Here is a 24,004-nt window from a genome sequence, read left to right as displayed (position 1 = left end):
GTAGGCCATTCGGCTCTTCGAGTCTGCACCAACATTCAATAAGATCATGGCTGATCATTTATTCAGTACCCCTTTCCTGCTTTCTATCCATACCCCTTGATCCCTTTAGCCATAAGGGCCATATCTAACTCCCTCTTGAATATATCCAATGAACTGGCCTCAACAACTCTCTGCGGTAGGGAATTCCACAGGTTCACAATTCTCCGAATGAAGAAGTTTCTCCTCATCTCGGTCCTAAATGGTTTACCCCTTATCCTTAGACTATGACCCCTGGTTCTGGACTTCCCCAACATCGGGAACATTCTTCCTGCATCTAACCCTATCCAGTCCCTCAGAATTTTATATGTTTCTATGAGATCCCCTCTCATCCTTCTAAACTCCAGTGAATACACTCCCAGTCGATCCAGTCTTTCTTCAAAAGTCAGTCCTGCCATCTCGGGAATCAATCTGGTGAACCTTCACTGCACTCCCTCAATAGCAAGAACGTCCTTCCTCAGATTAGGAGACCAAAACTGTCATGTATTCAACTATCATTGTAACCCATGTATAAGCTGACCTAAGTTGTACACCTTGAGAAACATAGAAACATAGAAAATAGATGCAGGAGTAGGCCATTCGGCCCTTCGAGCATGCATCGCCATTCAATGAGTTCATGGCTGAACATGCAACTTCAGTACCTCATTCCTGCTTTCTCGCCATACCCCAACATTGACCACAAGGGATGAACTTGTGGGAGACACTCCTAACCTGGACTTTCAGGTATAAAAGGGGAAGCTCCACCCACCTTCATCACTTGAGGTCTTGGTAATAAAGGTAACTGGTCACAGAGTGACCTTCTCTCAAGTGTGCAATTATACTGTAAAGTAAGAACATATCATTGGCGATGAGAAACTGGGATTTAAACCACGCGAGCATGGCCACTAGCAGCACAGAAGAGAGGTACTGTATTGGTGATGATTGAGATGACTTTATTGAGAGACTACAGCAAAGTTTTGTCACTAAGGAATGGTTGGGACAGGATTCGGCCGACAAACGCAGGGCTCATCTCCTGACGGTTTGTGGATCCAGAACGTACTCCCTGATGAAGGACCTTCTAGCGCCAGAGAAGCCGGCGGACAAGACGTTCAAAGAGCTCAGTAAGTTGATCGGGGAACACCTTAAACCGGCGAGCAGCATGCACATGGTGAGACACCGGTTTTACACGCACCGACAGCGAGAAGGGCAAAGCGTTCCTGACTTCGTGGCAGACCTCCGGCGACTGGCGAGCCTATGTAAGTTCCCAGATGCATGCAGAGCGGAGATGCTACGAGACTTTTTTATTGAGGGCATCGGGCACGCTGGGGTTTTCAGGAAACTGATTGAGACCAAAGATTTGACCTTGGAAGCGGCGTCTCTGATAGCCCAGACATTAATCTCAGGGGAGGAAGAGACCAGAATGATGTATGACAAAAGTCTTGGCTCAAATGCGGCAAACGATCAGGGAGTCAACATTGTTAACGCAGCACACAGTTCTCTAGGACAAGGGCAATCGGACATGCCCCAGCATGTAGTCGAACCCAAAGGGGGAATTCAACAGAGACAATGGCTAGCTGAACGGCGATTCATGCCATCGCAATGGACAATGCAGCAAGAAATGGGGCCATCAACACCTGTTAATGGTGCGCTTAAGGACAGTTACAGAGACAGTCTGAGATGATCGACTGGTAATGGGCCTTTTGTTTCCAACAACGGGGCTTCCAGCTCATGCTGAAGATATGGAGGCAAACACCCAGTCAGAGCTTGCAGGTCTCAGCAATATACCTGCAGAAACTGCAATGTCAGCGGTCACTTGGCGCGTATGTGCAGGAAGCCTGCAGCCAGGTTGATGTACGAGGAGGACGGGCCCAATGTAAGCCCTACAAAGCCAAATGAATACTGGGGGAAATCACTGGAAGCTGAAGTTCAGCGAGTTCATGTGGAGCACATATACAGTTCATATACCAGGACGCCACCGATAATGATGAAAGTGCTCCTCAATGGCATCCCAGTATTAATGGAGCTAGACAAGGGGGCCAGCCAGTCCCTGATGAGTATCAAACAGTTCGAAAGATTGTGGGTGCCCAAGGCCAGGAGGCCAAAATTATTGCCGATTGACGCACAGCTATGGACATATACAAAGCAGATCATTCTTGTGCTAGGCAGCGCCACGGTAGTCGTGACCCACAAAGATTCGGAGAACAGGTTGCCACTCTGGATTGTCCCGGGGGATGGTCCCGCACTACTGGGGAGGAGTTGGCTTGCTGTCATGAACTGGAAATGGGGCCATGTCAATGCAATTTCTTCTGTGGAGCGAGTATCATGCTCATAGGTCCTGAACAAATCTGACTCATTATTTCAACCCGGCATCGGCACTTTCATGGGGGCCAAGGTAGTGATTCACATAAACCCGGACGCCAAGCCAGTATGCCACAAGGCTAGCCTGGTGCCGTACATGATGCGGGAAAAGATAGAATGCGAATTGGAACACCTGCTGAGGGAAGGCATCATCTCGCCAGTCGAATTCAGTGACTGGGCGAGCCCGATCGTGCCGGTGCTCAAGGCGGATGGGTCGGTCAGGATATGTGGCGATTACAAGGCCACCATCAATCGGGTGTCACTCCAAGACCAGTACCCGCTACTGAGAGCAGAGGACCTCTTTACGACGCTATCCGGTGGCAAACTTTTTTCAAAATTGGACCTGACCTCAGCTTACATGACCCAGGAGCTGGCGAGTGAGTTGAAGAAGCTGACCACCATCACGACACACAAGGGGTTGTTTGAGTATAGCAGATGTCCGCTCGAGATTTGTTCGGCCGCCGCGATCTTTCAACGAAATATGGAAAGCCTCCTCAAGTCGATTCCAAGGACGGTGGTTTTTCAAGACGACATCCTCATTACGGGTCGCGATACTGAAGAACACCTCCACAACCTGGAGGAGATGCTGCGCAGACTGGACCGGGTAGGGCTGCGACTGAAAAAGGTGAAGTGCGTCTTCTTAGCTCCAGAGGTAGAATTTCTGGGGAGAAGAGTAGCAGCAGACGGGATCAGACCTACTGAGTCCAAAACGAAGGCGATCCAGTGAGCACCCAGACCCCGTAACACGACGGAGCTGTGTTCGTTCCTGGGGCTCCCGAACTATTTTGGTAACTTTCTTCCCAGATTGAGCATGCGTCGTCCTATGGGGTCGGGTGTATGTTGCAGCATGTGAATGCCAATGGTCAGTTACAGCCGGTAGCTTATGCCTCCAGAAGTCTGTCCCAGGCAGAAAGGGGCTACGGGATGGTAGAAAAGGAAGCGCTAGCATGTGTATATGCAGTAAAAAAAATGTATCAGTACCTGTTTGGCAAGAAATTTGAGCTGGGGACAGATCACAAACCCCTAACGTCCCTTATGGCCGACAACAAGGCCATAAATGATAATGCATCGGCCCACATACAGAGGTGGGCACTTACGTTAGCCGCCTATGACTACACTATTCGGCACAGACCGGGCACTGAAAACTGCGCCGATGCACTCAGCAGGCTCCCACTAGCCACCACTGAGGGGGCAACTGAGCATGATGCTGAGATGGTCATGGCTGTTGAAGCTTTTGAAAGCGAAGGCTTACCTGTGACTGTCCGTCAGATTAAAATCTGGACAAATAAAGACCCGCTACTGTCTTTAGTTAAAAAATGTGTCCTGAATGGGGACTGGGCAGCCACATAGGGGGCATGCCCTGAGGAATTTAAACCGTTTCATAGGTGCAAGGATGAACTCTCGATTCAGGCTGATTGCCTGCTGTGGGAAAACCGAGTAGTCATGCCCCAGATGGGCAGAGAGGTGTTTATCAGGGAACTTCACAATGAGCACCCGGGCATTGTCATGATGAAGGCAATTGCAAGGTCACACGTTTGGTGGCCAGGGATAGATGCAGGTGCAACACGTGTGCTCAGCTGGGCAACGCACCCAGGGAAGCCCCCCTTAGCCCCTAGTCCTGGCCCGCCAAGCCATGGACACGCATCCACGTGGACGACGCAGGTCCTTTCATGGGAAAAATGATTTTGGTTGTAGGAGACGTCTACTCCAAATGGATTGAGTGTGCCATTTTAAATTCAAGCACATCCTCTGCCACGGTAGAAGATCTACGGGCAATGTTCGCCGCCCACGGTCTACCGGATGTCTTGGTCAGCAACAATGGCCCGTGCTTCACAAGCACTGAATTCCAGGACTTCATGGCAGGCAATGGAATCAACCATGTCAGAACGGCACCGTTTAAGCCGGCCTCAAACGGCCAGGCAGAACGAGCAGTGCAGCTAATCAAACAGGGGATGCTCAGAATCCAAGGGGGTTCCCTACAAAGCCGCTTATCACGCCTCCTGTTGGCCTATAGATCCCGACCACACTCGCTCACAGGGGTTCCATCCGCAGAGCTGCTAATGAAAAGGACGCTCAAAACCCGGCTATCCCTAATACACCCTACTATGAAAGAAATTGTTGAGAGCAGGCCTCAGTCACAATGTGACTACCATGACAGGAATACGAGGGCGCGATGTATTGATGTCAATTACCCTGTTTTTGTCCTTAATTACGCTGCAGGGCCCAAATGGCTCGCAGGCACTGTGATTGCCAAAGAGGGGAATAGGATTCTGGTAGTTAAACTTACCAATGGACAAATCTGCCGCAAACACGTGGATCAAACTAAAAGAAGGTTCAACAACCCCATTGAAGAAGCAGAGGAAGAACACGATGTAGAGTTTACTCCACCACAGGTGACCAAACACCGGAACCAAGTGGAGGAGAGCCCAGTCACTGGACAGTCCGGACAGGCCTGAGGCACCGCAAACAGCAGACACTCAGGCCAGCGCCCAACAACCGGAGCCCCAACTCAGGCGCTCTACAAGGGAGCGTAAACCACCAGAGAGACTTAACCTGTGATCCCAATAAGACTTTGGGGGGGAGGTGATGTCATGTATTCAACTGTCATTGTAATCCATGTATAAACTGACCTAAGTTGTACACCGTGAGAACATTGACCACAAGGGGGTGCACTTGTGGGAGACACTCCTAACCTGGACTTTCCGATATAAAAGGGAAAGCTCCACCCACCTTCATCACTTGAGGTCTTGGTAATAAAGGTAACTGGTCACAGAGTGACCTTCTCTCAAGTATGGGCCTCGTGTGCATTTATACTGTATAGTAAGGATATATCAAAATCTGCACACAATATTCCAGGTGAGGCCTCACTGAGGCCCTGTACAACTGCAGTAAGACCTCCCTGCTCCTATACTAAATTCCACCATTCCATACAGAGTTTGGGTAGGGTAGCATGGTGATTGTGTTACTGAACTTGTAATCCTGAGGCCTGGATTAATGATCTGGACACGTGAGTCAAATCCTGGGCAGCTGGAGAATTTAACGTCAGTTCAATAAATCTGGAATTAAAAAGCTAGTATCAATAATGACAACCATGAAACTACCGGATTGTTGTAAAAGCCCAACTGGTGCACTAATGTCCTTTAAGGAAGGAAATCTGCCGCCCTTACCCGGTCTGGCCGATATGTGACTCCAGACCCCAGAAATGTGGTTGACTCTTAACAGCCCTCCGAAATGGCCCAGCGAGACACTTGTACCAAACCGCTACAACAAAGTCAGCACACGGACTGCAGCGGTTCAAGGAGGCACCTTCATCACCTTCTCAAGGGGCAATTAGGGACGGGCGATAAACGCCAGCCTTGCCAGCGACACCGAGAATGAATAAATAAAAACAAAAAAATCAGTCCATCTCCTGGTACACAAAAGAACCAGAGGGGGAGACGAGGGGAATGTTTTTACCCAGCGAGTTGTGATCGGGAAGACACTGCCTGAAAGGGCGGTGGGAGCAGATTCAATAGTAACTTTCAAACAGGGAATTGGATAAATACTTGCAAAGGAAACATTAGCAGGGCTGTGGGGAAAGAGCAGGGTGGGGAGTGGGTCCAATTGGCCTCCTGTGCTGTATGATTCTGTGATTCTAAGTTCAAAAGCAGAGTTCCTGCCCTGCCCCCTCTGCTGCGGGCAGCTCTCGGGTAACTTATCCACAGAGATAGAAGAACAAATATGTGGGGAAATTGCTGCCAAGTGCAAAAACTACAGAGCTGTAATAGTGGGGGATTTCAACTACCCTAATATTAATTGGGGGAAAAGGTAGTGTGAATGGCACAGAGGGTGGGGAATTCCTAAAATGCATTCAGAACTTCTTTAGCCAGTATGTAACAAGTCCAACAAGGGAGGAGGGGGCGGGTCTGGACTTGGTTTTGGGGAATGAAGAGGGGCAGGTGGAAGGGGTATCAGTGGGGGAGCATTTTGGTGCTAGTGATCATAATTCAGTAAGATTTAGGGTAAACAAACATAGAAAATAGGTGCAGGAGTAGGCCATTCAGCCCTTCGAGCCTGCACCATCATTCAATATGATCATGGCTGATCATGCAACTTCAGTACCCCATTCCTGCTTTCTCTCCATCTTAGTTATGGAAAAGGATAAAGGTGGACCAGGAATAAAGGTTCTCAATTGAGGTAAAGCAAATTTTGCTGAGCTGAGATGGGATTTGGCCAAAGCGTCTGAAAAAGGCTACTTGATGGTAAATCAGTGTCAGAGCAGTGGGAGGTATTCAAGGAAGAAATCCTGAGGGTACAGAACAAGTATGTTCCCTTAAAAAAAAAGGTGGGGCTAACAAATCTAGAGCTCCCTGGATTTCAAGGGATATTCAGGGTAAGATAAAGAAAAAAAAGAGAAGCTTATGACAGATACCGAGAACTGGATACTGCAGAAACTCTAGAGGAGTATAAGAAGTGCAGGGGTGCAATTAAAAAATATATCAGCAAAGCAAAGAGAGAGCATGAAAAAATGTTGGCAAATAAAATCAGGGAAAACCCAAAGATGTTTTACAAATACATTAAGAGTAAGAGGATAACTAGAGGAAGAGTGGGGCCTATTACAGATAAAGGAAATCTGTGTGTGGAGGCAGAAGCGGTGGGGATGATTCTTAATGAATACTTTACGTCTGTTTTCACAAAAGAGAGGGGCGATGCAGACTTTGCAATGAGGGGGGTGGAGGAGTGTGAAATATTAGATGAGATAAACATAGTGAGAGAGGGAGTATTAAGGTGCTTAGCAGCTTTGAAGGTGGATAAATCCCTAGGCTCGGATGAAATGGGGTAGCTCTTTTAATAAAGGATGAGATCAGTGCATCGGTGAGAAACGATATTGGCTCAGAAGATCAAAATATTGAATCAGTTTGGGCGGAGATAAGGATAATAAGGGGAAAAAGTCACTGGTGGGCGTAGTCTATAGGCCCCCTAACAGTAGCTACACTGTTGGACGGAGTATCAATCAAGAAATAATGGAAGCTTGTAAAAAAGGAACTGCAATACAGATTCGAATCCGGCAAACTCAAGACCGAGGCCGAGCCGGTTTTTGTGCTTTTCCCGGACTTCGGAACATCTTTCTGACATCACGAATCGGGCCGAGCCCAGGTTCAGCTATTTCCAGATTTCAGAACGTCAGAAAGGGGGGGGGGGGGTGGTGGGGGGGGGGGGCTGCTCGCCGAGGAGCTGTTCGGGTCGCCAGCCGCATCGATGAGGTCCTCAGGCGGGGCCCTGCCGCCGAGGAAATGTTTGGCAGGGGGCCCCGCCTCGGAGGAAATGTTTGGCCGGGGCCCTGCCGCTGAGGACCTGATCGGGTGGGGTCCCACCGCCGAGGAAGAGTTCCTTGTCTGGCCCGAGGTAGGCGGGGTCGGGCAGCCGAGGTAAAGGGGAGGGAGGGGGGCCGAGGCGCAGTCGGGCCGGGGTGAAGTCGGGGCAAAGTCGGGCCGGGGTGAAGTCGGGGCAAAGTCGGGCCAGGGTGAAGTCGGGGCAAAGTCGGGGCAAAGTCGGGGCAAAGTCGGGCCAGGGTGAAGTCGGGGCAAAGTCGGGGCAAAGTCGGGGCAAAGTCGGGCCGGGGTGAAGTCGGGGCAAAGTCGGGGCAAAGTCGGGGCAAAGTCGGGCCAGGGTGAAGTCGGGGCAAAGTCGGGGCAAAGTCGGGGCAAAGTCGGGCCGGGGTGAAGTCGGGGCAAAGTCGGGCCAGGGTGAAGTCGGGGCAAAGTCGGGGCAAAGTCGGGCCGGGGTGAAGTCGGGGCAAAGTCGGGGCAAAGTCGGGCCAGGGTGAAGTCGGGGCAAAGTCGGGCTGGGGTGAAGTTGGGGCAAAGTCGGGGCAAAGTCGGGCTGGGGTGAAGTTGGGGCAAAGTCGGGCTGGGGTGAAGTTGGGGCAAAGTCGGGCTGGGGTGAAGTTGGGGCAAAGTCGGGGCAAAGTCGGGCTGGGGTGAAGTTGGGGCAAAGTCGGGGCAAAGTCGGGCTGGGGTTAAGTCGGGGCAAAGTCGGGCTGGGGTGAAGTTGGGGCAAAGTCGGGGCAAAGTCGGGCTGGGGTTAAGTCGGGGCAAAGTCGGGCTGGGGTGAAGTTGGGGCAAAGTCGGGGCAAAGTCGGGCTGGGGTTAAGTCGGGGCAAAGTCGGGCTGGGGTGAAGTTGGGGCAAAGTCGGGGCAAAGTCGGGCTGGGGTTAAGTCGGGGCAAAGTCGGGCTGGGGTGAAGTTGGGGCAAAGTCGGGGCAAAGTCGGGCCGGGGTTAAGTCGGGGCAAAGTCGGGCTGGGGTGAAGTTGGGGCAAAGTCGGGCCGGGGTGAAGTTGGGGCAAGTCGGGGCAAAGTCGGGGCAAAGTCGGGCCGGGGTGAAGTTGGGGCAAGTCGGGCCGGGGTGAAGTCGGGGCAAAGTCGGGGCAAAGTCGGGCTGGGGTGAAGTTGGGGCAAAGTCGGGGCAAAGTCGGGCTGGGGTGAAGTTGGGGCAAAGTCGGGGCAAAGTCGGGCCGGGGTGAAGTTGGGGCAAAGTCGGGGCAAAGTCGGGCCGGGGTGAAGTTGGGGCAAAGTCGGGGCAAAGTCGGGCCGGGTGAAGTTGGGGCAAGTCGGGCCGGGTGAAGTTGGGGCAAGTCGGGCCGGGGTGAAGTCGGGGCAAAGTCGGGGCAAAGTCGGGCCGGGTGAAGTTGGGGCAAGTCGGGCCGGGTGAAGTTGAACCGGTGCGAAGTCGGTTCGCTGAGGTGGGGGGAGTCCGGATATCGGAACACTTTCCGGTTTCCGGACAACCTCACCACGGATCGGCCACGTGTCCGGATTCCGGAACATTCTGGATTCCGTAACTCCGGATTTTGGAGGTCGAACCTGTAATCATGGCCGATTTTAACCTTTATATTGATTGGACAAAGCAAATTGGCCAGGGTAGCTGTCACGTATGTACTTTTGGGATCACTAGCCACTAGATGACGCCAATGGTGGAGGCCATTGTGCTGCATGCACGTGGTGCAGTTCAAGTATAAAAGGCCAGCCATATTGTACATTAGTCACTTTGGGCCTTAATAAAGCAGAGCCAAGGTCCTACCTCTTGGAGTTAAACAGTACTCAGTCTAACAGTTATTGCATACACAACATTAGGCGACGAGGCAACAAGAACCTTTGCTTGCAAAAATGAGCACACTTGGATTGTTGGAGCAATTTGTGGAAGGAGAAGATTGGGCAGACTTTGTGAGCCGTTTGGGTCAGTTCTTTGTGGCCAACAAAATGGAGGAGGTCAGCAACGTAGATCAGCGCCGGGCGGTGTTCCTCACGGTTTGTGGTCCAAAAATTTATGGCCTGATAAAGAATCTACTCCTGCAGAGTTCAACAGAGAAGGTGTATGAAGAATTGTGTACACTGGTACAGGACCACCTTAAGCCAGACGAAGGCATCATCATCTCGAGATACAGATTTTACACGCACGTTCGCTAAGAGAGCCAGAATGCAGCGAAATTCGGTGCCGACCTGAGATGTCTAGCGGGACCGTGTAAGTTCGGGGCTGTGTTGGCAGGCATGCTGCGGGACTTCTTTGCAATCGGCATCAACCACGAAGTGATCCTGCATAAACTACTGGCGGTGGAGATGTTGGACTTGAACAGGGCCATCACAATCGCTCAGTCATGCATGACGATGGATAGAAGTCCAAAGCAGATATCAGTGAAAAATCGAAACTCGGCAAGTACTGTAAATATGATTGATTCGGTGTTCGGCAGAGCGGCACATGGCGGGGCCTACCCGACTGCGTACGCGAAACCCGTGGCTGCCCAAAGTCCGCCAGCGGGAATGCATCCGATTTCTCCGTGTTGGCATTGTGGGGAAAATCACCGGCACCAGCAGTGCCGATGTAAGCAATATAGTTGCAAAGGCTGTCTGAGAGTGTCTCCAGCGTAAGTGTCTGCAGATGAGCAAGCGTGCTGCAACACACCACATGGAGGATGATGGTCAGACGAGCGCGGATCCGGATACGCAATCCGAGATACCAGAGGAGGAAGTGTACTCGTTCCTAAGAGCAAACCGATAATGATCAACATGAAATTTAATGGGGTGCCGGTATCGATGGAACTGGACACGGGGGTGAGTAAATCGATAATGAGCCAGAGGGCATTCAACAAGCTGTGGGATACGAAGGCTGTGAGGCCAAGGCTGAGTCCAGTCAATGCCAAGTTGCGCACATACACCGAAGAACTCATAATGGTGATTGGCAATGCCATAATTAAAGTGTCGTATGACGGTGCGGTTCATGAGTTACCGCTATGGATTGTCCCAGGAAATGGCCCAACGCTGTTCAGCAGGAACTGGCTTAAAAAATCAGATGCGACTGGAATGACATCACGGCGTTGTCATCGGAGGAAGATACATGTGCTCAAGTACAGAGCAAGTTCCCCTCGCTGTTCAAACCAGGCATCGGAAACATCACGGGAGCCAAGGTGCAGATCCACGTGGACTCAGATGCAAGACCCATCCATCATAAAGCTCAGGCAGTGCCGTATATGATGAGGGAGAAGGTCGAAATCGAACTGGACAGACTCCAGTGTGAAGGGATCATATCACCAGCTGAATTTAATGAATGGGCCAGCCCCATTGTTCCTGTGCTGAAAAGTGATGGCACAGTCAGAATCTATGGAGACTACAAGGCTACGATCAACAGGGTTTCGAAACAGGATCAGTACCCATTACCGAAGGCTGATGACTTGTTTGCAATGCTAGCCGGGGGGGAAGTCGTTCACCAAACTGGACTTGACGTCGGCCTACATGACACAGGAGCTGGTCGAGACGTTGAAGAGACTTACGTGCATTAACACACACAAAGGACTGTTTATTTATCACAGGTGCCCTTTTGGAATTCGCTCGGTTGCAGCAATATTTCAGAGGAACATGGAGAGTCTACTGAAGTCCATTCCCAGAACCGTCATGTTCCAAGATGACATCCTGATCACAGGTCGTGACTCCGAGGAACAGCTGAACAACCTGGAAGAAGTTCTACATCGTCTGGACAAAGTGGGACTCAGACTGAAACGCTCGAAGTGCGTCTTCATGGCACCAGAGGTTGAATTCCTGGGGAGGAAAATTGTTGCTGATGGCATCAGGCCCACGGACGCGAAAATCAAGGTCATCAAGAATGCACCCAAGCCGCAGAATGTGATGGAGCTGCGTACGTTCCTGGGTCTACTCAACTACTTCGGTAACTTCCTACCTCGATTGAGCACATTATTAGAACCACTGCACATGCTGCTAAGAAAAGGCGACAACTGGGTTTGGGGTGCGTCTCAAGACAGAGCTTTTGAGGAAGCCACAAATCTGCTTTGCTCTAACAAGCTGCTGGTACATTATGACCCATGTAAACGTTTAGTATTGGCCTGTGATGCTTCATCATATGGAATTGGTTGCGTACTCCAACAAGCTAATGAATCGGGTAAACTTCAGCCAGTTGCGTATGCTTCAAAAAATTTGTCTAAAGCGGAAAGAGCCTACAGCATGGTGGAGAAAGAAGCACCAGCCTGTGTGTATGGGGTTAAAAAGATGCATCAGTACCTGTTCGGTCTTCGGTTTGAACTGGAGACAGATCACAAGCCGCTCATTTCACTGTTCTCTGAAAACAAAGTTATTCAATACCAATGCTTCATCCCGCATCCAGAGGTGGGCGCTGACATTATCCGCTTATGATTATGTCATTCGCCATAGACCTGGCACCGAGAATTGTGCCGATGCTTTGAGCCGTCTGCCGTTGCCCACACCGGAGGTGGAAACGCCACAACCGGCGGACCTATTGTTAGTTATGGAGGCTTTTGAGAGTGAAGGAACACCTGTCACGGCTCAACAAGTTAAGACCTGGACCAGCCAGGACCCGATTTTATCGGTGGTGAAGAGTTGCATTCTCAAAGATGATTGGCCTGCCATACCCAAGCAAATGTGCGAGGAGGCCAAACCTTACATTCGTCGCAAAGACGAACTGTCTATTCAGTTGGATTGTATACCATGGGGCAATCGTGTTGTTATGCCCAAGAAAGGGAGAGAGAAATTTGTACGTGAGCTACATAATCGGCATTGTAATGATGAAAGCCATCGCCAGGTCTTATGTATGGCGGCCGGGAATTGACTCTGAGCTGGAATCATGTGTGCATCAGTGCAACACTTGCATGCAGCTCAGCAAAGCACCAGCAGAATTGCCGCTGAGTCTGTGGTCGTGGCCATCGAAACCATGGTCCAGGATCCACATAGACTTTGCAGGTGCCTTCCTGGGGAAGATGTTTTTGATTGTGGTGGATGCATAGTCGAAGTGGATAGAGTGTATAATCATATCATCCAACACACCCACAGCTACATGTTCGCAACACATGGTCTGCCTGACATCGTTGTTAGCGATAACAGATCGTGCTTCACCAGTCAGGAGTTTCAAGAGTTCATGAAACGCAATGATATCAAACATGTAAGGTCAGCAGCGTTCAAACCTGCATCCAATGGTCAAGCAGAATGTGCTGTCCAAATCATAAAGCAGAGTATGAAGCGAATAACCCAAGGGTCACTGCAGACCCGCCTATCATGCACACTGCTTAGTTACACGACATAGAAACATAGAAAATAGGTGCAGGAGTAGGCCATTCGGCCCTTCTAGCCTGCACCGCCATTCAATGAGTTCATGGCTGAACATGCAACCTCAGTACCCCATTCCTGCTTTCTCGCCATACTCCTTGATCCCCCTAGTAGTAAGGACTTCATCTAACTCCTTTTTGAATATATTTAGTGAATTGGCCTCAACAACTTTCTGTGGTAGATAATTCCACAGGTTCACCACTCTCTGGGTGAAGAAGTTTCTCCTCATCTCGGTCCTAAATGGCTTACCCCTTATCCTTAGACTATGACCCCTGGTTCTGGACTTCCCCAACATCGGGAACATTCTTCCTGCATCTAACCTGTCTAAACCCGTCTGAATTTTAAACGTTTCTATGAGATCCCCTCTCATTCTTCTGAACTCCAGTGAATACAAGCCCAGTTGATCCAGTCTTTCTTGATATGTCAGTCCCACCATCCCGGGAATCAGTCTGGTGAATCTTCGCTGCACTCCCTCAATAGCAAGAATGTCCTTCCTCAAGTTAGGAGACCAAAACTGTACACAATACTCCAGGTGTGGCCTCACCAAGGCCCTGTACAACTGTAGCAACACCTCCCTGCCCCTGTACTCAAATCCCCTCGCTATGAAGGCTAACATGCCATTTGCTTTCTTAACCGCCTGCTGTACCTGCATGCCAACCTTCAATGACTGATGTACCATGACACCCAGGTCTCGTTGCACCTCCCCTTTTCCTAATCTCTCACCATTCAGATAATAGTCTGTCTCTCTGTTTTTAATCACCAAAATGGATAACCTCACATTTATCCACATTATACTTCATCTGCCATGCATTTGCCCACTCACCTAACCTATCCAAGTCACTCTGCAGCCTCATAGCATCCTCCTCGCAGCTCACACTGCCACCCAACTTAGTGTCATTCGCAAATTTGGAGATACTACATTTAATCCCCTCGTCTAAATCACCAATGTACAATGTAAACAGCTGGGGCCGCAGCACAGAACCTTGCGGTACCCCACTAGTCACTGCCTGCCATTCTGAAAAGTACCCATTTACTCCTACTCTTTGCTTCCTGTCTGACAACCAGTTCTCAATCCATGTCAGCACACTACCCCCAATCCCATGTGCTTTAACTTTGCACATTAATCTCTTGCATGGGACCTTGTCGAAAGCCTTCTGAAAGTCCAAATACACCACATCAACTGGTTTTCCCTTGTCCACTCTACTGGAAACATCCTCAAAAAATTCCAGAAGATTTGTCAAGCATGATTTCCCTTTCACAAATCCATGCTGACTTGGACCTATCATGTCACCTCTTTCCAAATGCGCTGATATGACATCCTTAATAATTGATTCCATCATTTTACCCACTACTGAGGTCAGGCTGACCGGTCTATAATTCCCTGTTTTCTCTCTGCCTCCTTTTTTAAAAAGTGGGGTTACATTGGCTACCCTCCACTCCACAGGAACTGATCCAGAGTCTATGGAATGTTGGAAAATGACTGTCAATGCATCCGCTATTTCCAAGGCCACCTCCTTAAGTACTCTGGGATGCAGTCCATCAGGCCCTGGGGATTTATCGGCCTTCAATCCCATCAATTTCCCCAACACAATTTCCCGACTAATACGGATTTCCCTCAGTTCTTCCTTCTTACTAGACCCTCTGACCAGTTTTATATCCGGAAGGTTGATTGTGTCCTCCTTAGTGAATACCGAACCAAAGTACTTGTTCAATTGGTCTGCCATTTCTTTGTTCCCCGTTATGACTTCCCCTGATTCTGACTGCAGGGGACCTACGTTTGTCTTTACTAACCTTTTTCTCTTTACATATCTATAGAAACTTTTGCAGTCCATCTTAATGTTCCCTGCAAGCTTCCTCTCGTACTCTATTTTCCCTGCCCTAATCAAACCCTTTGTCCTCCTCTGCTGAGTTCTAAATTTCCCCAGGTTCACTGCTATTTCTGGCCAATTTGTATGCCACTTCCTTGGCTTTAATACTATCCCTGATTTCCCTTGATAGCCACGGATGAGCCACCTTCCCTTTTTTATTTTTACGCCAGACAGGGATGTACAATTGTTGTAGTTCATCCATGCGGTCTCTAAATGCCCATCCACTGTCAACCCCTTAAGTATCATTCGCCAATCTATCCTAGCCAATTCATGCTTCATACCTTCAAAGTTACCCTTCTTTAAGTTCTGGACCATGGTCTCTGAATTAACTGTTACATTCTCCATCCTAATGTAGAATTCCACCATATTATGGTCACTCTTCCCCAAGGGGCCTCGCACAACGAGATTGCTAATTAATCCTCTCTCATTACACAACACCCAGTCTAAGATGGCCTCCCCCCTAGTTTGTTCCTCGACATATTGGTCTAGAAAACCATCCCTTATGCACTCCAGGAAATCCTCCTCCACCGTATTGCTTCCAGTTTGGTTAGCCCAATCTATATGCATATTAAAGTCACCCATGATAACTGCTGCACACTCGCTTACCGGGGTCTCGCCTGCTGAACTAATGATAAAGAGAGGTCTTAAGACAAAACTATCTCTTGTATACCCTGACTTGATTAATCATGTTGAATATAGAAGACAAAGTCAGCAAGGGCATCACGATCGCGCAGCTGTGTCACGCGATATTTCTGTAAATGATCCTGTATATGTTCTGAATTATGGTCAGGGTCCCACGTGGATCGCTGGTACTGTCATGGCCAAGGAGGGCAACAGAGTATTTATTGTCACGCTCAACAATGGGTAAACATGCAGGAAACATATGGATCAGACAAAGCTGCAGCACACAGACGAACCGGAACAGTCGGAGGAAGAGACAATTGACGACCAACCAACCTACCCCCAGTCATCAGAGGACTCGGTGGTCATCAGTGAATCGGGACTTTCAATCACTGACATGTTCAATGAAAATGGACTTTCAATCCCTGACATGGCCATTGCCACTCCCACCAGGTCAGCCACCCAGCCACCAGTCACAACAGACTCTGAACACTCAGCCAAGGCTGGTCAACCCGGGAGTGTGAAACACCAGACCATCTCAATTTATAAAAGACTGTGTTAATATCTCAGAGGAGGGGTATTGTCATGTATGTACTTTTTGGATCACTAGCCAGTAGATGGCTTCACTGTTGGAGGCCATTGGGCTGCATGCACGTGTCTGCAGCCCAAGTATAAAAGGCCAGCCATGTTGTATATCAGTCACTTTAGGCCTTAATAAAGCAGAGCCAAGGTCATACCTCTTGGAGTTAAACAGTACTCAGTCTAACAATTATTGCATACACAACAGTAGCTTTGAGGAAGAGTTCATAGAGTGTATCCGGGATAGTTTCCTTGAACAGTACATTGCAGAAACAATCAGGGAACAGGCTATCTTCGATCTAGTACTGTTTAATGAGACCGAATTAATAAACAATCTCCCAGTAAAGGATTCTCTAGGAATGAGTGACCATAGCATGACTGAATTTCAAATTTAGTTGGAGAGTGAGAAAGTTGGATCTCAAACCATTATCATCATCATAGGCAGTCCCTCGGAATCGAGGAAGATTTGCTTCCACTCTAAAAGTGAGTTCTCAGGTGACTGTACAGTCCAATACGGGAATTACAGTCTCTGTCACAGGTGGGACAGACAGTGGTTGAAGGAAAGGGTGGGTGGGGAGTCTGGTTTGTCGCACGCTCCTTCCGCTGTCTGCGCTTGATTTCAGCATGCTCTCGGCGACTAGACTCGAGGTGCTCAGCGCCCTCCCGGGCCTGGGGACTTACTCACTTTTAAAGCTGGCAAACCCCTTAATACCTCCTCTCTTTCTATGTTTATTTCGACCAGAATTTCACCTCCTCGATAGCAGTACCTACTTTGCCCCTTTCCCAACAGCGGTCGCGGCATGTCGGTGGGAACGGCACCCAGCCGGTTTTACCTGACTGTCCGACCAGTCACCGCAGGCAGGTAGAGTTAAAGTCGCCCCCAGTGAGCCTGGAAGGTGAATTCTCCCCACTCCCCCTCCCCCCCCCCCGCCACATCTCTGTAACCTCCTCCAGCCCTACAACCCTCAGAGATCTCTGCGCTCCTCCAATTCTGGCCTCTTGAGCATCCCCGATTTTATTCACTCCATCCCATCGGCGGCCGTGCCTTCAGCTGCCTGAGTCCCAAGCTCTGGAACTCCCTCCCTAAACCTCTCCGCCTCTCTCTCCTCCTTAAGACGCTCCTTAAAACCTACCTCTTCGACCCAGCTTTTGTTCATCGTTTTTAATACTTCCTTATGTGGCTCGGTATCAAATTATGTTTGATAATCGCTCCTGGGATGTTTTACTATATTAAAGATGCTGCATAAATGAAAGTTATTGTTGTATCGAGAAATATTTCTTGACATCTGTACTAAACATTTCCCTATCTGAAAGTATCTTTCCTGGTTCACTTTTGCAATCCCATTGAGTATCTTGTACACCTCGATACAGTCCACTCTGACATGTCTCTGTGATTCAGCAGCATAGCTAGTGTGTCATTTCCGGGCCGGGCCACCGCACGCTGCTCCCTCCAATGTCCCCGGCCTGCTGATGGTCCTTGCCACTGGACCAATACCTAGCTCTGTCAAGCCCGTGTGGTGGCTGGTGTGCAACGGCCACCCCACGGTAAAAAAATCCACGCACAGGCACCTTCCACCCTTCAGGATGTAGATCGGTATCTGGAATATTAGTTCGGGATCTGGAACATTGAAACACCTGTGAACTCATCCCTTTTTGGCGTGGAAGCAAGTCATCCTCGCTTCGAGGGACTGCCTATGATGGTGATGGTAGTGTATCAGGAGTCTCACGAGGAAGAAGCTGTGAACACCGTGCAGTTACCTTGCGGTTGAGAGCGAAGGCTTTCATGAGTGGTGGCTTCTCTGGTGGCCGGGGCTTGTTGCAGATCACATTGATCCCTATTCTGCTCTCAAGCAAGGCGATTACCAGCAGTTGGTTCCCTGTGTGGCAAATAGAATGGGGTTAGGGTAAGAATGGGACTGTGGGACGCACAGAGACACATAACCACCTAGTGTCAACTATGGCTCAATGGGTAGCATGCATGCCTCTGGGTCAGAAGGTTGTGGGTTCAAGTCCCACGATAGAGATTTGGGCATAAAATCCAGGCTGGCACTCCCATTGCAGTACAGAGGGAGTGCTGCACTGTCGGAGGGGCAGTACTGAGGGAGTGCTGCACTGTCAGTCGGGAAGTACTGAGGGAGTGCTGCATTGTTGGAGGAGCAGTACTGAGGGAGCGCCGCACTGTTGGAGGAGCAGTACTGAGGGAGCGCTGCACTGTCAGTCGGGAAGTACTGAGGGAGTGCTGCATTGTTGGAGGGGCAGTACTGAGGGAGCACCGCACTGTCGGAGGGGCAGTACTGAGGGAGCGCTGCACTGTCAGTCGGGAAGTACTGAGGGAGCGCCGCACTGTTGGAGGAGCAGTACTGAGGGAGCGCCGCACTGTCGGAGGGGCAGTACTGAGGGAGCGATGCACTGACGGAGGTGCTGACTTTTGGGTGACATTATTAAACCAAGGCCCCAACTGCCCTCTCAGGTGGACATAAAAGATCCCAGTGCACTATATCGCTGAAAAGCAGGCAAGTTCTCCCCGGTGTCCTGACCAATATTTAACTCTCAACCAACATCACTAAAACAGATTGCCTGCTAATTATCACATTGCTGTTTGTGGGAGCTTGCTGTGTGCAAATTGGCTGTCGCGTTTCCTACATTACAACAGTGAGTATAATTCAAAAATGTACTTCATTGGCTGTAAAGCACTTTGGGATGTCCGGTGGTCATGAAATGTACTCTATAAATGCTAGATCCTCTGACAGTGCAGCGCTCCCTCCGACAGTGCGGCGCTCCCTCAGTACTGCCCCTCCGATGGTGCGGCGTTCCCTCAGCACTGCCCCTCCGACGGTGCGACGCTCCCTCAGCACTGCCCCTCCGATGGCTCAGCACTGCCCCTCCGACAGTGCAGCGCTCCCTCAGCACTGCCCCTCCGACAGTGCAGCGCTCCCTCAGTGCTGCCCCTCCAACCGTGCGCCGCTCCCTCAGCACTGCCCCTGCGACAGTGCAGCGCTCCCTCAGTGCTGCCCCTCCGACAGTGCGGCGCTCCCTCAGCACTGCCCCTCCGACGGTGCGGCGCTCCCTCAGTACTGCCCCTCCGACAGTGCGGCACTCCCTCAGTACTGTTCTGGAGATGTCAGGCTGGATTATGTCCTCATGTGGGACTTTATTCAGGACGTCCCAAAGTGCTTCACCGCCCATGAATTACTTTTTGACGTGTATTCACTTATGAAATTTGGTAAAGCAGGGGAGACCAAAACTAGCGGTCATAAAGATAAGATAGTCACTAATAAATCTATCAGGGAATTCAGGAGAAACTTCTTTACCCAGAGAGCGGTAATGGAGGCATGTGAAAAAGGAACGGCAGTAATCATGGGGGATTTTAACCTACATATCGATTGGTCAAATCAAATCGCACGGGGTAGCCTAGAGGAGGAATTCATAGAATGCATATGGGATTGTTTCTTAGAACAGTATGTTACAGAACCTACAAGGGAGCAAGCTATCTTAGATCTGGTCCTGTGTAATGAGACAGGAATAATAAACGCACTCCTTGTAAAAGATCTTCTCGGAAAGAGTGATCACAGTATGGTTGAATTTGTCATACAGATTGAGGGTGAGGAAGTAGTGTCTCAAATGAGCGTACTATGCTTAAACAAAGGGGACTACAGTGGGATGAGGGCAGAGTTGGCTAAAGTAGACTGGGAACACACACTAAACAGTGGCACAATTGAGGAACAATGGAGGACTTTTAAGGAGCTCTTTCATAGTGCTCAACAAAAATATAGTCCAGTGAAAAAGGGCGGTAAGAGAAGGGATAACCAGCCGTGGATAATCATGTAAATAAAGGAGAATATCAAATTAAAAACCAATGCGTATAAGGTGGCCAAGGTTAGTGGGAAACTAGAAGATTGGGAAAATTTTAAACGTCAGCAAAGAATGACTAAGAAAGCAATAAAGAAAGGAAAGATAGATTACGAAAGTAAACTTGCACAAAACATAAAAACAGATAGTAAAAGCTTTTACCGATATATAAAACGGAAAAGAGTGACTAAAGTAAATGTTGGTCCCTTAGAAGATGAGAAGGGTGATTTAATAATGGGAAATGTGGAAATGGCTGAGACCTTAAACAATTATTTTGCTTTGGTCTTCACAGTGGAAGACACAAAAACCATGCCAAAAATTACTGGTCACGGGAATGTGGGAAAGGAGGACCTTGAGATAATCACTATCACTAGGGGGGTAGTGCTGGACAGGCTAATGGGACTCAAGGTAGACAAGTCCCCTGGTCCTGATGAAATGCATCCTAGGGTATTAAAAGAGATGGCGGAAGTTATAGCAGATGCATTTGTTATAATCTACCAAAATTCTCTGGACTCTGGGGAGGTACCAGCGGATTGGAAAGCAGCTAATGTAACGCCTCTGTTTAAAAAAAGGGGGCAGACAAAAGGCAAAACTAACTATCGGTCGGTTAGTTTAACATCTGTAGTGGGGAAAATGCTTGAAGCTATCATTAAGGAAGAAATAGTGGGACATCTAGATAGGAATAGTGCAATCAAGCAGACGCAACATGGATTCATGAAGGGGAAATCATGTTTAACTAATATACTGGAATTCTTTGAGGATATAACGAGCATGGTGGATAGAGGTGTACCGATGGATGTGGTGTCCTTAGATTTCCAAAAGGCATTCGATAAGGTGCCACACAAAAGGTTACTGCAGAAGATAAAGGTATGCGGAGTCAGAGGAAATGTATTAGCATGGATCGAGAATTGGCTGGCTAACAGAAAGCAGAGAGTCGGGATAAATGGGTCCTTTACGGGTTGGAAATTGGTGGTTAGTGGTTTGTCACAGGGATCAGTGCTGGGACCACAACTGTTTACAACATACATAGATGACCTGGAAGAGGGGACAGAGTGTAGTGTAACAAAATTTGCAGATGACACAAAGATTAGTGGGAAAGCAGGTTGTGTAGAGGACACAGAGAGGCTGCAAAGAGATTTAGATAGGTTAAGCGAATGGGCTAAGGTTTGGCAGATGGAATACAATGTCGGAAAATGTGAGGTCATCCACCTTGGGAAAAAAAACAGTAAAGGGGAATATTATTTGAATGGGGAGAAATTACAACATGCTGCGGTGCAGAGGGACCTGAGGGTCCTTGTGCATGAATCCCAAAAAGTTAGTTTGCAGGTGCAGCAGGTAATCAGGAAGGCGAATGAAATGTTGGCCTTCATTGCGAGAGGGATGGAGTACAAAAGCAGGGAGGTCCTGCTGCAACTGTATAGGGTATTGGTAAGGCTGCACCTGGAGTACTGCATGCAGTTTTGGTCACCTTACTTAAGGAAGGATATACTGGCTTTGGAGAGGGTACAGAGACGATTCACTATTTCACTAGGCTGATTCCAGAGATGAGGGGGTTACCTTATGATGATAGATTGAGTAGACTGGGTCTTTACTCGTTGGAGTTCAGAAGGATGAGGGGTGATCTTATAGAAACATTTAAAATAATGAAAGGGATAGACAAGATAGAGGCAGAGAGGTTGTTTCCACTGGTCGGGAAGACTAGAACTAGGGGGCACAGCCTCAAAATACGGGGGAGCCAATTTAAAACCAAGTTGAGAGGGAATTTCTTCTCCCAGAGGGTTGTGAATCTGTGGAATTCTCTGCCCAAGGAAGCAGTTGAGGCTAGCTCATTGAATGTATTCAAATCACAGATAGATAGATTTTTAACCAATAAGGGAATTAAGGGTTACGGGGAGCGGGCGGGTAAGTGGAGCTGAGTCCACGACCAGATCAGCCATGATCTTGTTGAATGGCGGCGCAGGCTCGAGGGGCTAGATGACCTACTCCTGTTCCTAATTCTAATGTTCTTATGTTCTTATGAATGTGGAACTCGCTCCCACAGGGAGGGGTTGAGACGAATAGTATCGATGCAGTTAAGGAGAAGCTGGATAAACACATGAGGGAGAAAGGAATAGAAGGGTATGTTGATGGGGTGAGATGAAGTAGGGTGAGAGGAGACTGGTGGTGGAGCATAAACACCGGCACGGGGCGATTGGACCGAATGGTCTGTTTAGACTCGAGGTAAGGCTGGTCATTTATCTCATTGCTGGTTGTCTTGGCTGTAGCAAAGATCATTTGTGAAAGGAGCAGACACGGTGTCGACATTGAGGATTAGATTGGAGAGATGGATGAAGGGACATGGGAAGTGGTTGGGTAAATGTGATTAGAACCATCTGATCATGTTGTGGTTAAACAGCGACTGGTTATGCCGGTGCTGTAATTTCTATGTAATTATACAGATTCTCTAGTCAGCAGGGTAAGGATTGAAATGTCCCATTGTGGTACTTGCTGTGCATCTGTGTGGTGCTCCCACTAATTCACCAGCTAAGACAACAAGACATTGTACCAGGGTTGACGGTGAGAGGATTTTTGTAGATGGTCAGTTTGTTCAGTGCCGGAAAGAGACAAACCGCTAGCAGCTCCTCGTCGTCCCAGATCTGCAACAGAAAGCACAGCGGCAGAGAGAGGGGCCCTTTGTTAGTCGTGATCGTTCCGTGGGAGTACGTGCCACATCCTTCCACCCGAATCCCGCGGCTCTGCCTCAGCCAGGCCCGAGTCTCGGTCCGCACATTCGCCCCAGCCGGGCGCCAGGTATATATCCAGATTCTGGAGTCGATGAGACTTCCACCACATGGTGTTCCCCCACCCTGCTACTGGGAGACAGCCTGCCTGGCTCAGATTAGGAACCGAATGGAGGGGAGGAGGGGGCTGAAACTGCATCATAGAATAATACATAAGAACATAAGAAATAGGAGCAGGAGTAGGCCATACAGCCCCTCGAGCCTGCTCTGCCATTCAATAAGATCACGGCTAATCTGATCATGGGCTCAGTTCCACTTCCCCGCATGTTTCCCATAACCCTTTATTCCCTTATCGGTTAAGAAACTGACTATCTCTGTCTTAAAGTGTGTTAAAAAGACAAGCCTGAAGGCTATGTGCCTCAATGCGAGGTGTATTCGGAATAAGGTGGACAAATTAACTGCACAGATAGCTGTTAACGGATATGATGAAATTGGCATCACGGAGACATGGCTCCAGGGTGACCAAGGCTGGGAACTCAACATCCAGGGGTATTCAACATTTAGGAAGGATAGACAGAAAGGAAAAGAAGGCAGGGTGGCATTGCTGGTTAAAGAGAAAATTAATGCAATAGTAGGAAAGGACATTAGCTTGGATGATGTGGAATCGGTATGGGTGGAGCTACGGAATACCAAGGGTCAGAAAACATTAGTGGGAGTTGTGTACAGACCACTAAACAGTAGTAGTAAGGTTAATCTACATATTGATTGGGCTAACCAAACTGGTAGCAATGTGGTGGAGGAGGATTTCCTGGAGTGTATTAGGGATGGTTTTCTGGACCAATATGTCGAGGAACCAACTAGGGAGCTGGCCATCCTAGACTGGGTGATGTGTAATGAGAAAGGACTAATTAGCAATCTTGTTGTGTGAGGCCCCTTGGGGAAGAGTGACCATAACATGGTAGAATTCTTTATTAAGATGGAGAGTGACACAGTTAATTCAGTGACTAGGGTCCTGAAATTAAGGAAAGGTAACTTCGATGGTTTGAGGCGTGAATTGGCTAGAATAGACTGGCAAATGATACGTAAAGGGTTCACAGTGGATAGGCAATGGCAAACATTTAAAGATCACATAGATGAACTTCAGCAATTGTATATCCCTGTCTGGAGTAAAAATAAAACGGGGAAGGTGACTCAACCGTGGCTAACAAGGGAAATTAAGGATTGTGTTAAATCCAAGGAAGAGGCATATAAATTGGCCAGAAAAAGCAACAAACCTGAGGACTGGGAGAAATTTAGAATTCAGCAGAGGAGGTCAAAAGGTTTAATTAAGAGGGGAAGATAGAGTACGAGAAGAAGCTTGCCGGGAACATAAAAACTGACTGCAAAAGC

General features: G+C 48.9%; 1 protein-coding gene across 2 annotated transcripts in view; it reads right to left on the bottom strand.

Moving 5' to 3' along the window:
- The window catches only part of xrra1 (X-ray radiation resistance associated 1), a 142,992-nt gene that overhangs the window by 14,365 nt on the left and 104,623 nt on the right, over positions 1-24,004 (bottom strand). For both annotated transcript variants that reach the window (XM_070874312.1, XM_070874313.1), the window contains 2 exons: positions 22,441-22,531; positions 17,805-17,923 (listed from right to left, as the gene is read on the bottom strand). In XM_070874312.1, the coding sequence (XP_070730413.1) occupies positions 17,805-17,923; positions 22,441-22,531 (210 nt within the window). The remainder of the gene's footprint in view (positions 1-17,804; positions 17,924-22,440; positions 22,532-24,004) is intronic.

The sequence above is a fragment of the Pristiophorus japonicus genome, unplaced genomic scaffold, assembly GCF_044704955.1.
Source record: "Pristiophorus japonicus isolate sPriJap1 unplaced genomic scaffold, sPriJap1.hap1 HAP1_SCAFFOLD_773, whole genome shotgun sequence".
Classification (NCBI taxonomy): Eukaryota; Metazoa; Chordata; class Chondrichthyes; family Pristiophoridae; genus Pristiophorus; species Pristiophorus japonicus.
The sequence above is the reverse complement of the archived record's forward strand: the minus strand, read 5'-3'. Positions and strand labels throughout refer to the sequence as shown.